Below are 15,869 nucleotides of genomic sequence, written 5' to 3'. Positions count from 1 at the left end.
TCAACTCTAGTCATAGTCCTATCGCACTGCATAGGCTCAGGTTTAACCTCAGGCAGTACCGCCAAATGGTGCACAGATTTACGCTCGCGCAAGCGTCGACCGATCTGAATGGCCAAAGACAAAGACTCATTCAAACCAGCAGGCATAAGAAATCCCACCATGACATCCTTAAGAGCCTCAGAGAGACCCTTTCTGAACAAAGCTGCCAGCGCAGATTCATTCCACTGAGTGAGTACTGACCATTTCCTAAATTTCTGACAATATACTTCTATATCATCCTGACCCTGGCACAAAGCCAGCAAATTTTTCTCAGCCTCATCCACTGAATTAGGCTCATTGTACAGCAATCCGAGCGCCAGGAAAAACGCATCGACACTACTCAATGCAGGGTCCCCTGGCGCAAGAGAAAATGCCCAGTCTTGAGGGTCGCCGCGCAAAAAAGAAATAATAATCAAAACCTGTTGAATAGGATTACCAGAAGAATGAGGTTTCAAGGCCAGAAATAGCTTACAATTATTTTTGAAACTTAGAAACTTAGTTCTATCTCCAAAAAACAAATCAGGAATAGGAATTCTTGGTTCTAACATAGATTTCTGATCAATAGTATCTTGAATTTTTTGTACATTTATAACGAGATTATCCATTGAAGAGCACAGACCCTGAATATCCATGTCCACACCTGTGTCCAGAATCACCCAAATGTCTAGGGGAAAAAAAAAAAAAAGTGAACACAGAGCAGAAAAAAAAAAATGATGTCAGAACTTTTTCTTTCCCTCTATTGAGAATCATTAGTTGGGCTCCTTGTACTGTTATGTTTGCTAATGACAGGTGTTATGAAGGCAATCCAGAAACACAGTGTGCTTAGCGATCAGAGCGCACACAGTGATCTGACAAATACCCAAAAATACAAGAACGAGCTCTGAGACGTGGAAACTCTGTAGACTGCACACCTGATCCTATCCTAAACACAACTAAAAGCGGCTGTGGATTGCGCCTAACAACTACCTAGGCAACTCGGCACAGCCTAAGAAACTAGCTAGCCTGAAGATAGAAAAATAGGCCTGACTTGCCCCAGAGAAATTCCCCAAAGGAAAAGGCAGCCCCCCACATATAATGACTGTGAGTAAGATGAAAAGACAAAACGTAGGGATGAAATAGATTCAGCAAAGTGGGGCCCGATATTCTAGGACAGAGCGAGGACAGTAAAGCGAACTTTGCAGTCTACAAAAAACCCTAAAGCAAAGCCACGCAAAGGGGGCAAAAAAAACCCACCGTGCCAAACTAACGGCACGGCGGTACACCCTTTGCGTCTCAGAGCTTCCAGCAAAACAAAAGACAAGCTGGACAGAAAAAAAGCAACAAAAAAGCAAAAAGCACTTAGCTATACAGAGCAGCAGGTCACAGGAACAATCAGGAGAAGCTCAGATCCAACACTGAAACATTGACAAGGAGCAAGGATAGCAGCATCAGGCGGAGTTAAGTAATGAAGCAGTTAACGAGCTCACCAGAACACCTGAGGGAGGAAGCTCAGAAGCTGCAGTACCACTTGTGACCACAGGAGTGAATTCAGCCACAGAATTCACAACAACAGTCGTTAGGAGTGAACTCACACAATCACCTCTGGGAGCAAATCACCATTATGGCCTCAAATATTAAAGTGGTGCTGAAAGGAATATTGACTGCTTTCAAATAATAAATGCAATGATGGCCGCCTTCCTTCACCACCTGACTCATCTGATCCTGTCCTCTCCGGGTCACTGCTGGGAGTGCGACAGCCTACACTGTGGGGATCGAGGCACAAGGAGCACAAGTCCTTAGTTATTAAAGTCATAGTATGTACACAGTGACTGCACCAGCAGAACAGTGAGTGCAGCTCTGAAGTATAATACAGGATGTAACTCAGGATCAGTAATGTAATGTATGTGCACAGTGACTGCACCAGCAGAATAGTGAGTGCAGCTCTGGGGTATAATACAGGATGTAGCTCAGGATCAGTAATGTAATGTATGTACACAGTGACTGCAACAACCGAATAGTGAGTGCAGCTCTGGAGTATAATACAGGAGGTAACTCAGGATCAGTAATGTAATGTAGGTACACAGTGACTGCAACAACTGAATAGTGAGTGCAGCTCTGGAGGATACTACAGGATGTAACTCAGGATCAGTAATGTATGTACACAGTGACTGCACCAGCAGAATAGTGAGTGCAGCTCTGGGGTATAATACAGGATGTAACTCAGGATCAGTAATGTAATGTATGTACACAGTGACTGCACCAGCAGAATAGTGAGTGCAGCTCTGGAGTATAATACAGGATGTAACTCAGGATCAGTAATGTAATGTATGTACACAGTGACTGCACCAGCAGAATAGTGAGTGCAGCTCTGGGGTATAATACAGGATGTAGCTCAGGATCAGTAATGTAATGTATGTACACAGTGACTGCAACAACCGAATAGTGAGTGCAGCTCTGGAGTATAATACAGGATGTAACTCAGGATCAGTAATGTAATGTATGTACACAGTGACTGCACCAGCAGAATAGTGAGTGCAGCTCTGGGGTATAATACAGGATGTAGCTCAGGATCAGTAATGTAATGTATGTACACAGTGACTGCAACAACCGAATAGTGAGTGCAGCTCTGGAGTATAATACAGGATGTAACTCAGGATCAGTAATGTAATGTATGTACACAGTGACTGCACCAGCAGAATAGTGAGTGCAGCTCTGGGGTATAATACAGGATGTAACTCAGGATCAGTAATGTAATGTGTGTACACAGTGACTGCAGAGAAAAATGCAAAACTTCAGAATGATGCAGTGATCGACGCATCACAGTCGTTAGGAGTGAACTCACACAATCACCTCTGGGAGCAAATCACCATTATGGCCTCAAATATTAAAGTGGTGCTGAAAGGAATATTGACTGCTTTCAAATAATAAATGCAATGATGGCCGCCTTCCTTCACCACCTGACTCATCTGGTCCCGTCCTCTCCGGGTCACTGCTGGGAGTGCGACAGCCTACACTGTGGGGATCGAGGCACAAGGAGCAAGGATTGCACAAGTCCTTAGTTATTAAAGTCATAGTATGTACACAGTGACTGCACCAGCAGAACAGTGAGTGCAGCTCTGGAGTATAATACAGGATGTAACTCAGGATCAGTAATGTACAGTGGGGCAAAAAAGTATTTAGTCAGTCAGCAATAGTGCAAGTTCCACCACTTAAAAAGATGAGAGGCGTCTGTAATTTACATCATAGGTAGACCTCAACTATGGGAGACAAACTGAGAAAAAAAAATCCAGAAAATCACATTGTCTGTTTTTTTATCATTTTTTTTTTGCATATAATGGTGGAAAATAAGTATTTGGTCAGAAACAAACAATCAAGATTTCTGGCTCTCACAGACCTGTAACTTCTTCTTTAAGAGTCTCCTCTTTCCTCCACTCATTACCTGTAGTAATGGCACCTGTTTAAACTTGTTATCAGTATAACAGACACCTGTGCACACCCTCAAACAGTCTGACTCCAAACTCCACTATGGTGAAGACCAAAGAGCTGTCAAAGGACACCAGAAACAAAATTGTAGCCCTGCACCAGGCTGGGAAGACTGAATCTGCAATAGCCAACCAGCTTGGAGTGAAGAAATCAACAGTGGGAGCAATAATTAGAAAATGGAAGACATACAAGACCACTGATAATCTCCCTCGATCTGGGGCTCCACGCAAAATCCTACCCCATGGGGTCAGAATGATCACAAGAACGGTGAGCAAAAATCCCAGAACCACGTGGGGGGACCTAGTGAATGAACTGCAGAGAGCTGGGACCAATGTAACAATGCCTACCATAAGTAACACACTACGCCACCATGGACTCAGATCCTGCAGTGCCAGACGTGTCCCACTGCTTAAGCCAGTACATGTCCGGGCCCGTCTGAAGTTTGCTAGAGAGCACTTGGATGATCCAGAGGAGTTTTGGGAGAATGTCCTATGGTCTGATGAAACCAAACTGGAACTGTTTGGTAGAAACACAACTTGTCGTGTTTGGAGGAAAAAGAATACTGAGTTGCATCCATCAAACACCATACCTACTGTAAAGCATGGTGGTGGAAACATCATGCTTTGGGGCTGTTTCTCTGCAAAGGGGCCAGGACGACTGATCCGGGTACATGAAAGAATGAATGGGGCGATGTATCGTGAGATTTTAAGAGCAAACCTCCTTCCATCAGCAAGGGCATTGAAGATGAAACGTGGCTGGGTCTTTCAACATGACAATGATCCAAAGCACACACCAGGGCAACGAAGGAGTGGCTTCGTAAGAAGCATTTCAAGGTCCTGGAGTGGCCTAGCCAGTCTCCAGATCTCAACCCTATAGAAAACCTTTGGAGAGAGTTGAAAGTCCGTGTTGCCAAGCGAAAATCCAAAAACATCACTGCTCTAGAGGAGATCTGCATGGAGGAATGGGCCAACATACCAACAACAGTGTGTGGCAACCTTGTGAAGACTTACAGAAAACGTTTGACCTCTGTCATTGCCAACAAAGGATATATTACAAAGTCCCGGGACCCGTGGAAGCGCATTTTGCGTGAAATGGCCGTAGTCCTTCTCCTCTCCCCCGCACCCAATCCTCTTTCCTGCCACCTCTCCGCATAATGTCTCACATCGCTTTAAGCGAATAAAGGACACTATCTTCAGCAAGAATCTGGTGAGTGCTGCATCTTTTGTTATTTAACAAATGTTAAAAAAACAGACAATATTATTTTCTGGATTTTTTCTTCTCAGTTTGTCTCCCATAGTTGAGGTCTACCTATGATGTAAATTACAGACGCCTCTCATCTTTTTAAGTGGTGGAACTTGCACTATTGCTGACTGACTAAATACTTTTTTGCCCCACTTTATGTACACAGTGTCTGCACCAGCAGAATAGTGAGTGCAGCTCTGGAGTATAATACAGGATGTTACTCAGGATCAGTAATGTAATGTATGTACACAGTGTCTGCACCAGCAGAATAGTGAGTGCAGCTCTGGAGTATAATACAGGATGTTACTCAGGATCAGTAATGTAATGTATGTGCACAGTGACTGCAACAACCGAATAGTGAGTGCAGCTCTGGAGTATAATACAGGATGTAACTTAGGATCAGTAATGTAATGTATGTACACAGTGACTGCACCAGCAGAATAGTGAGTTGAAGACACAAAAGAGAATAGTAAAACCAAAAACACTCAGTTTGAAAAAATGTTGCAGTAATCCGCAAGTGCTAGTAAAAGATGTAAAAAACAGGGTATTTGGTTGATACGTTTTTTGCAAAAAATGTATACTAAGCTGCTCTACCAATCTTCACGGTATACCCTTATCAGAGCAGTCCTAACTAATGTATGCAATCCCTATCTGATGTATTTAAAAACCTGATCATCTGTATATTACCTGTGTGAACAGGGTTCAGAGAGGAAACACAGTGACTGCACCAGCAGAATAGTGAGTGCAGCTCTGGGGTATAATACAGGATGTAGCTCAGGATCAGTAATGTAATGTGTGTACACAGTGACTGCAACAACCGAATAGTGAGTGCAGCTCTGGAGTATAATACAGGATGTAATCAGGATCAGTAATGTAATGTATGTACACAGTGACTGCACCAGCAGAATAGTGAGTGCAGCTCTGGAGTATAATACAGGATGTAACTCAGGATCAGTAATGTAATGTATGTACACGGTGACTGCACCAGCAGAATAGTGAGTGCAGCTCTGGAGTATAATACAGGATGTAACTCAGGATCAGTAATGTAATGTATGTACACAGTGACTGCACCAGCAGAATAGTGAGTGCAGCTCTGGAGTATAATACAGGATGTAACTCAGGATCAGTAATGTAATGTATGTACACAGTGACTGCACCAGCAGAATAGCGAGTGCAGCTCTGGAGTATAATACAGGATGTAACTCAGGATCAGTAATGTAATGTATGTACACAGTGACTGCAACAACCGAATAGTGAGTGCAGCTCTGGAGTATAATACAGGAGGTAACTCAGGATCAGTAATGTAATGTATGTACACAGGGACTGCACCAGCAGAATAGTGAGTGCAGCTCTGGGGTATAATACAGGATGTAGCTCAGGATCAGTAATGTAATGTGTGTACACAGTGACTGCAACAACCGAATAGTGAGTGCAGCTCTGGGGTATAATACAGGATGTAATCAGGATCAGTAATGTAATGTATGTACACAGTGACTGCACCAGCAGAATAGCGAGTTCAGTTCTGGAGTATAATACAGGATGTAACTCAGGATCAGTAATGTAATGTATGTACACAGTGACTGCACCAGCAGAATAGTGAGTGCAGCTCTGGGGTATAATACAGGATGTAACTCAGGATCAGTAATGTAATGTATGTACACGGTGACTGCACCAGCAGAATAGTGAGTGCAGCTCTGGAGTATAATACAGGATGTAATCAGGATCAGTAATGTAATGTATGTACACAGTGACTGCACCAGCAGAATAGTGAGTGCAGCTCTGGAGTATAATACAGGATGTAACTCAGGATCAGTAATGTAATGTATGTACACAGTGACTGCACCAGCAGAATAGTGAGTGCAGCTCTGGAGTATAATACAGGATGTAACTCAGGATCAGTAATGTAATGTATGTACACAGTGACTGCACCAGCAGAATAGTGAGTGCAGCTCTGGAGTATAATACAGGATGTAATCAAGATCAGTAATGTAATGTATGTACACAGTGACTGCACCAGCAGAATAGTGAGTGCAGCTCTGGAGTATAATACAGGATGTAACTCAGGATCAGTAATGTAATGTATGTACACGGTGACTGCACCAGCAGAATAGTGAGTGCAGCTCTGGAGTATAATACAGGATGTAACTCAGGATCAGTAATGTAATGTATGTACACAGTGACTGCACCAGCAGAATAGTGAGTGCAGCTCTGGGGTATAATACAGGATGTAACTCAGGATCAGTAATGTAATGTATGTACACAGTGACTGCACCAGCAGAATAGTGAGTGCAGCTCTGGAGTATAATACAGGATGTAATCAGGATCAGTAATGTAATGTATGTACACAGTGACTGTACCAGCAGAATAGTGAGTGCAGCTCTGGAGTATAATACAGGATGTAACTCAGGATCAGTAATGTAATGTATGTACACGGTGACTGCACCAGCAGAATAGTGAGTGCAGCTCTGGAGTATAATACAGGATGTAACTCAGGATCAGTAATGTAATGTATGTACACAGTGACTGCACCAGCAGAATAGTGAGTGCAGCTCTGGAGTATAATACAGGATGTAACTCAGGATCAGTAATGTAATGTATGTACACAGTGACTGCACCAGCAGAATAGCGAGTGCAGCTCTGGAGTATAATACAGGATGTAACTCAGGATCAGTAATGTAATGTATGTACACAGTGACTGCAACAACCGAATAGTGAGTGCAGCTCTGGAGTATAATACAGGAGGTAACTCAGGATCAGTAATGTAATGTATGTACACAGGGACTGCACCAGCAGAATAGTGAGTGCAGCTCTGGGGTATAATACAGGATGTAGCTCAGGATCAGTAATGTAATGTGTGTACACAGTGACTGCAACAACCGAATAGTGAGTGCAGCTCTGGGGTATAATACAGGATGTAATCAGGATCAGTAATGTAATGTATGTACACAGTGACTGCACCAGCAGAATAGCGAGTTCAGTTCTGGAGTATAATACAGGATGTAACTCAGGATCAGTAATGTAATGTATGTACACAGTGACTGCACCAGCAGAATAGTGAGTGCAGCTCTGGGGTATAATACAGGATGTAACTCAGGATCAGTAATGTAATGTATGTACACAGTGACTGCACCAGTAGAATAGTGAGTGCAGCTCTGGAGTATAATACTGGATGTACCTCAGGATCAGTAATGTAATGTATGTACACAGTGACTGCACCAGCAGAATAGTGAGTGCAGCTCTGGAGTATAATACAGGAGGTAACTCAGGATCAGTAATGTAATGTATGTACACAGTGACTGCACCAGCAGAATAGTAAGTGCAGCTCTGGAGTATAATACAGGATGTAACTCAGGATCAGTAATGTAATGTATGTACACAGTGACTGCACCAGCAGAATAGTGAGTGCAGCTCTGGGGTATAATACAGGATGTAACTCAGGATCAGTAATGTAATGTATGTACACAGTGACTGCACCAGCAGAATAGTGAGTGCAGCTCTGGAGTATAATACAGGAGGTAACTCAGGATCAGTAATGTAATGTATGTACACAGTGACTGCACCAGCAGAATAGTGAGTGCAGCTCTGGAGTATAATACTGGATGTAACTCAGGATCAGTAATGTAATGTATGTACACAGTGATTGCACCAGCAGAATAGTGAGTGCAGCTCTGGAGTATAATACTGGATGTACCTCAGGATCAGTAATGTAATGTGTGTACACAGTGACGGCACCAGCAGAATAGTGAGTGCAGCTCTGGAGTATAATACTGGATGTACCTCAGGATCAGTAATGTAATGTGTGTACACAGTGACGGCACCAGCAGAATAGTGAGTGCAGCTCTGGAGTATAATACAGGATGGAACTTGGGATCAGAGTAAGATAATTAAAAGCTTTTCCAACTTTATCAAAACTGGTCCCCAAAGGATTACATACTTGTAAAACAAACTCCAATAGAGCTTAATAATGAGTACTATATGAGCTTGTTGTATTACAAGTGTGCAATCCTTTGGGGACCAGTTTTGATAAAGCGGAAAATCCCCTTTAAGGCTGTGGCTTTATATAGTAGCTCGATTGCTGTATGTCAGCTGTATGATGGTGTTTATAGTTGCACCCTCCCATTAACCCTGTGGTTACCCGGTCTATCACATGTACTTGTATCGCAGACCTAGTGCTTGTCTGCGCTTCCTGTCCTCCTCCGCACTGAACGCGAGCTCACGGGTCACCTGGTTTCTATAGGGGACACTGGATTGTGAGCTTCTCGGGCCCGGAGCTAGGAGACGACACTACAATCTGCGTCCTGCTTTACAGATGCATCGTATATTGGATCTATAGATTATAAGGAACAATGAATATATATCGAGACATAAGAAAGAATCTTCTGACTCTGGGATAGCAGCTCATAGGCATTAAAGGGGTTATCCACTACTGGACAACCCCCTTAAGTGGCCATCATAACATAAAAAACTCACATACCTCCCAGACTGAAGCTGCGACTCCTGGCGGATATGTCATATCACGTGCAGCCTTCATACCTCCGAAACTGTTCCAACTGACAGAACGGTGACGGCCGCGGCCAATCAGCAGCCACCGATTGTCTGCAGCGGTCATAATAATGTCTCTTGGCCACTGGGAATCATAGAAGCAAGATAAGTATACGGCTTTTTATATTCTGTGAAGCAAAAAAGGTCATCAAGCAGTGAACAACCCCTTTAAAAAGATGTAGAAGTGACTCGTATAGGGCCCTGAGGGGCTCCGCTTTCTTTTTTCTTTTCCATTTTACGACCCGGATCTCGGGCATCGTACAAACCAGAATTCTTCATTATTTATTAAAAAAAAATGTCACCAAATGCAAAAAAAAAGTACAAATATTTATAAGATTCCGTTAAATAAAAAAAAGTACAAATATTTATAAGATTCCGTTAAACAAAAAAAAGTACAAATCTTTGGCGTGTGCGTCCCAGTCACGTGTCTCCCGGGGGGCGTCTTCTCGGCTCCGTCTTGTCGAGCTTTAAATCTAAACAAAAGGAGACATTGCTTAATACCAGGAAGAAAACGGGATCCGTAGGGAGGCTGTGTCCTAGGGTACTGCCACAGGAACATCGGGAGAGTAGGTATCATTGTTAGAAATGGGGATGGGGCGGACCCCCGCGTCACCATCAGACATAAGGGAGCCATTACAATGTTGTATCTACTAGTGGTGAGAAGTGGTACTGCAGGCCACAGACAAAAATGTCCAATGTCATAAGTGGATAAGGCGCCAAAACTTATGCAACCTTGTTGGATATTGGATTTAGCTAAAATAAGTCAGTGAGAGTGGAAACGACTGCAGGGCGACTTCCTGACACAGACGATACAAACCAAGCTGTACCCGGGCTGTGAGATAATAGGAGGGAGCCTTCATGACCGGAGCAGCGGAAGAACAAAAAACACCTTGGCACCTTACGATGATGGCGCATTTTTTTTACTGATTTTCTAGAAATGAGTATTTGGAGCAGTCTGATGGTGTAGTGGGGCGATCAATAACGGGTGGCTCCTTATAAAGAGGCGATTATTAGATCATCTGATCACAGTATATAGATATTAAAGGGGCTGTGCATTACTGGGCAACCCCCTAACTGCTGAGTGGCCCACATCAGCCATAAGTAGGGCGTGATGACCTGCCAAGCGTGTCTCCGAAATATATGTGTGTCTGCATCTACACCCCCAGCAGTCTATGGCGCCCGCTACAATAAAATCACTCACATTGTGGGGGAGCAGCTATCATATTGTTTTCACAGGAATTGTGGCGCGTGGGTTTCCTCCTGTATATTCAGTTTCTTCCCACACTCCAAAGACACACTGATAGGGAATCTAGAATGTGAGCCCCAATGGGGACAGCGACGATAATGTGTGCAAAGCGCTGTGGAATTAATGGCGCTATATAAAAGTGAGTCAAATAAATAAAAATGTATAATAAACTCATTTTTAAAGCGTTTTGCGCCAAGCTTTTGCATTTAACACTTTTTGCAATATTAAAAAATAAAAATAAAGTGTTGCACAAACTGTTGTAGAATCTCTCCAGTTGGGTGGATGGCGCAAAACATGGAAAATCTATTGTATAGAGAAATAACATTTTTAAAACGCCGTGCAACACTTTAATAGATTAAGTGCAAATTAGGACAACGAGCAAAACCAAAGTAAAAAAAATTTCCACCATTTTCGAGATTAAAAAAAAGTTTCCCGGTTTATTTTTCTTAGAAGAGATGCATCGACCACAGATTGGAACCCTATTGATCAGCCAGGAGTAAGTGCTCGGTTTCCCTACAGCGCCTCCACAGGAAAGATGAAGGATTACGAGGTGAACTCCAAAGGATTTCCTTTGCACTAATTTCATGAAAAACGTCAATTTCTCACGATACATTATGATACAGGCAACATAAAGTATTATCGGTGCCCGATTTATTTTTCTTTCAGAGCTTGGAACGTGTCGAGCCAAGAGGAAAGAGAAGAAAGGACAAATCTGTAACACTCGTATATGCCAAGTCTTCCAGAAAGGGGGACACTCTCTGTAGCTGCTCTATCCTGAATGGGGGGCGAAAATGGGTTTCCTAAAAGAATTGGCAAATTATCGTCCATTAACACCGACCCTGTAGACTGTGAGCCCTCGCGGGCAGGGTCCTCTCGCCTTCTGTACCCGTCAGTGCCTTGTTTTCGCTCAGGATTATTGTACTTGTCTATATTTGCCCCCTTCAGCGCCATGGAATAAATGGCGCTATAAAAAATGTATAATAATAATAGTAATAATAAATAATATACACGACATAAGGAACGGCCGATGAGATCGCGGAGCCAAAATCTGTACAATTCTGATGACTTTGTGGCCGGACTCATCGCAGCACCACAGTATACGGTCTGAATCAGAGGAAGCGGAACACTCGCACTTGTCGTTATTCAGCGGGTTTTGGACGGCGGTGTGTTCCTGCCATGTGGTGTAATTAGGGGCGCTGCTCGTCCCGGACGTGTAATGATTACAGTGCTGCCTTCTATTATGTCACCAGCTGGACAGTCCTAAAGCTTGGATAGTGGAGGAAAAATAAATAAATTAAAAAAAAAAAAAACCTCTTCAACTGGCGCGGAGCTCTGCAGACGTGGAATAACAGGCTCTCGTCGTCCCCGGCGGGCGGCTCCTTCCCTTATTCTCACCAATAAGATGATAAATTGAGAGGGGACACTTTGCAATGCTGCCAGTCTTGTAGGAAATTACCATAAGCCGCTTTCTTTTCCTTTGTTGGTCAGTGAAACGGGGTTCATTATATGGAGAGCGTCGGCTGGGACCGAACACAAGGACGGTCTGTGAATATCATCTCATCACGCCCCATGTTAGTCCGCGGGATGACTGTGATACCTAAGGCTACGTTCACACTAGCGTTGTGCGCCGCTGCGTCGGCGACGCGACGTACAACGCACCGGAAAACACGCGTGCAAACGCACGCAAAAACGCTGCGTTTTTCGACGCGTGCGTCGTTTTTTGACGAAAATCGGACGCAAGAAAAATGCAACTTGTTGCGTTTTCTTGGTCCGACGCTAGCGTCAAAAAAGACGCACGTGTCAGAAAACGCAACAAGCAAAAACGCATGCGTCCCCCATGTTAAACATAGGGGCGCATGACGCATGCGTCGCCCGACGCTAGCGCGACGCACACTAGCCGAACGCTAGTGTGAACGTAGCCTAATGGCTACCTATTTTATAGCTTCAATGTGCCCATAAAGAAAAATAAAGCAATATAGAAAATAAACTTAATTAAAATGAACATCTCCTATACAAACCTATGTGTCTCCATGGCAACAGACTACAACTAAACCCTCTGTAGTCGGATTTTGTAGTCATCAGCCATGAGTCTACTTATTCTTCCTTATACACATTGGGCAAGGGATGTAACAGCAGCAGCAGAAGACACAAGGTTTAACTTGTTTTTAATCAAAGATTTTTGCATAGTTTTTTTTATGCTTGTTGCATTTAGAACATATATTAAAGAAGTCACTTTTTTTTTTTTTTTTTTTTTTTTTTTTAATTTTGCAGGAAAATTTTTGGGTAAATGTTATTTTTTTTGTATTAACGTGCCCCAAAGCGATATACGAAGGATGGAAGCTAGGCTACCACATGCAAAATCAACCCCCATAGTGTTTACGACAGTGTGTCGGAGCGGATGGCTCGAAGGCCTCGGGCAAAGAATCCTGAACTGCTGTGGAGACGTCTGTTTTCTTACCCTTCTGGTCATATCCGACTTCCTTGAGGAACAGTCCGGATGGAGGGGCAACGATATTCCTCGGAAACACCGGTGGCGTTCGCTCTTCTAGATGAAGCTTAATGTGCTGTGGCGTGAGATAACCCAAACCTACAGCGACCAGAGCACTGGTCATCCTCCTCACCTGGAACACAGAGGGTATCATCATCAGTAATCACACGCTACAGAACACCCTCATAAAAATGGAATTGTTAAATGGGGTCATAAGAAGAAGTAAAGGGGGGTTACAGGACTTAATATTGAAATGTAGGATTAATTAGGGTTCAATTCAGTACGGAGACCATCACATGCATCTGGCACCGCCGTGCGGGCTCCTGGAGGGCGGGACTTCCACCGATCACACACACTGATTGGCTGATGCTTGTGATTTGTAGAATCTCCACCCCATAAGATACTATTTTGGTACTCTATTAAAAAAGGCTCTCACTGATCACACAATAATGGCCTACTCTAAATATACACGCACCAGCGCAAAATCCTGGAAAATAATGACGGAACATTATGGCAAGACATTTTATCTGATAACAGGGGTTATTCTACTTTGGTCTCAGAGGAGCCGTCACTTGATAGGTATTTGTCTTATTTTCCAGATGTGAATACCGCTGTTCTCCTGAATCCATCCCCCAGATGCAGCCCTCTATAAACTGTATATAAATCTAGTCTTTTCTTTAGCCAACTGGGCGTGGTTGAGATGATTCCTGTAGAGAAAAGTTGAGGATCATGTCCATATAGTTAACGTTAACAACAAATTAGATTGCATCTAAAAGAACCCGGATATTATTCTTTAATCACATTAAGTGGTGCAATTAATCCGCCGTACCTGCTTGTAAGCAAAGGATTGACTTTTGAAGGTAAAATCCCAATACTGAAGGTCGCTGTATAAAGAGGAAAAACAGAAGAATTAACTCGTCATCTCCGGTCCTGCACATTATACAGAAAACAGGAGCACAATGGAAAGTGGGTGACAATGCAGGATGCAAACAAACGATTTATGTCTCCAGGATGATCGGACCAAAACTGTAACAACTGCTTGCCACATTCTGAGAGAGCAAAGATGTAACCAGGCCCAGAATAACACAGCTATATACACTATATACACAGCTCTACACTATATACACAGCTCTACACTATATACACACACAGCTCTACACTATATACACACAGCTCTACACTATATACACAGCACTACTCTATATACACACAGCTCTACACTATATACACACAGCTCTACACTATATACACACACAGCTCTACACTATATACACAGCTCTACACTATATACACAGCTCTACACTATATACACAGCTCTACACTATATACACACACAGCTCTACACTATATACACACAGCTCTACACTATATACACACAGCTCTACACTATATACACAGCTCTACACTATACACACAGCTCTACACTATATACACAGCTCTACACTATATACACACAGCTCTACACTATATACACACAGCTCTACACTATATACACAGCTCTACACTATATACACAGCTCTACACTATATACACACAGCTCTACACTATATACACACAGCTCTACACTATATACACAGCACTACTCTATATACACACAGCTCTACACTATATACACACAGCTCTACACTATATACACACAGCTCTACACTATATACACACAGCTCTACACTATATACACAGCTCTACACTATATACACAGCTCTACACTATATACACAGCTCTACACTATATACACAGCTCTACACTATATACACAGCTCTACACTATATACACACACAGCTCTACACTATATACACACAGCTCTACACTATATACACAGCACTACACTATATACACACAGCTCTACACTATATACACAGCTCTACACTATATACACACAGCTCTACACTATATACACACAGCTCTACACTATATACACACAGCTCTACACTATATACACAGCTCTACACTATATACACAGCTCTACACTATATACACAGCTCTACACTATATACACAGCTCTACACTATATACACAGCTCTACACTATATACACACACAGCTCTACACTATATACACACAGCTCTACACTATATACACAGCACTACACTATATACACACAGCTCTACACTATATACACACAGCTCTACACTATATACACAGCTCTACACTATATACACAGCTCTACACTATATACACAGCTCTACACTATATACACAGCTCTACACTATATACACAGCTCTACACTATGTACACACAGCTCTACACTATATACACACAGCTCTACACTATATACACACAGCTCTACACTATATACACACACAGCTCTACACTATATACACAGCTCTACACTATATACACACACAGCTCTACACTATATACACACAGCTCTACACTATATACACACAGCTCTACACTATATACACACAGCTCTACACTATATACACACAGCTCTACACTATATACACAGCTCTACACTATATACACAGCTCTACACTATATACACACACAGCTCTACACTATATACACACAGCTCTACACTATATACACAGCACTACTCTATATACACACAGCACTACTCTATATACACACAGCTCTACACTATATACACACAGCTCTACACTATATACACACAGCTCTACACTATATACACAGCTCTACACTATATACACAGCTCTACACTATATACACAGCTCTACACTATATACACAGCTCTACACTATATACACACACAGCTCTACACTATATACACACAGCTCTACACTATATACACAGCTCTACACTATATACACACACAGCTCTACACTATATACACAGCTCTACACTATATACACACACAGCTCTACACTATATACACAGCTCTACACTATAT

The 15,869-nt window shown here is 42.7% G+C and overlaps 1 protein-coding gene across 1 annotated transcript in view; it reads right to left on the bottom strand.

Moving 5' to 3' along the window:
* Positions 1 to 9,545: 9,545 nt before the first annotated feature.
* The window catches only part of PUSL1 (pseudouridine synthase like 1), a 69,301-nt gene continuing 62,977 nt past the window's right edge, over positions 9,546 to 15,869 (bottom strand). The window contains exons 6-8 of the mRNA XM_069741163.1: positions 13,849 to 13,903; positions 12,990 to 13,152; positions 9,546 to 9,758 (exon numbers count right to left, since the gene is read on the bottom strand). Coding sequence (XP_069597264.1) covers positions 9,706 to 9,758; positions 12,990 to 13,152; positions 13,849 to 13,903 — 271 coding nt within the window. The 3' untranslated portion in view covers positions 9,546 to 9,705. The remainder of the gene's footprint in view (positions 9,759 to 12,989; positions 13,153 to 13,848; positions 13,904 to 15,869) is intronic.

Source organism: Ranitomeya imitator, chromosome 10, assembly GCF_032444005.1.
Source record: "Ranitomeya imitator isolate aRanImi1 chromosome 10, aRanImi1.pri, whole genome shotgun sequence".
Lineage (NCBI taxonomy): Eukaryota > Metazoa > Chordata > Amphibia > Anura > Dendrobatidae > Ranitomeya > Ranitomeya imitator.
Note: the sequence above shows the minus strand (reverse complement) of the source record. Positions and strands in the feature narration are given on the sequence as shown.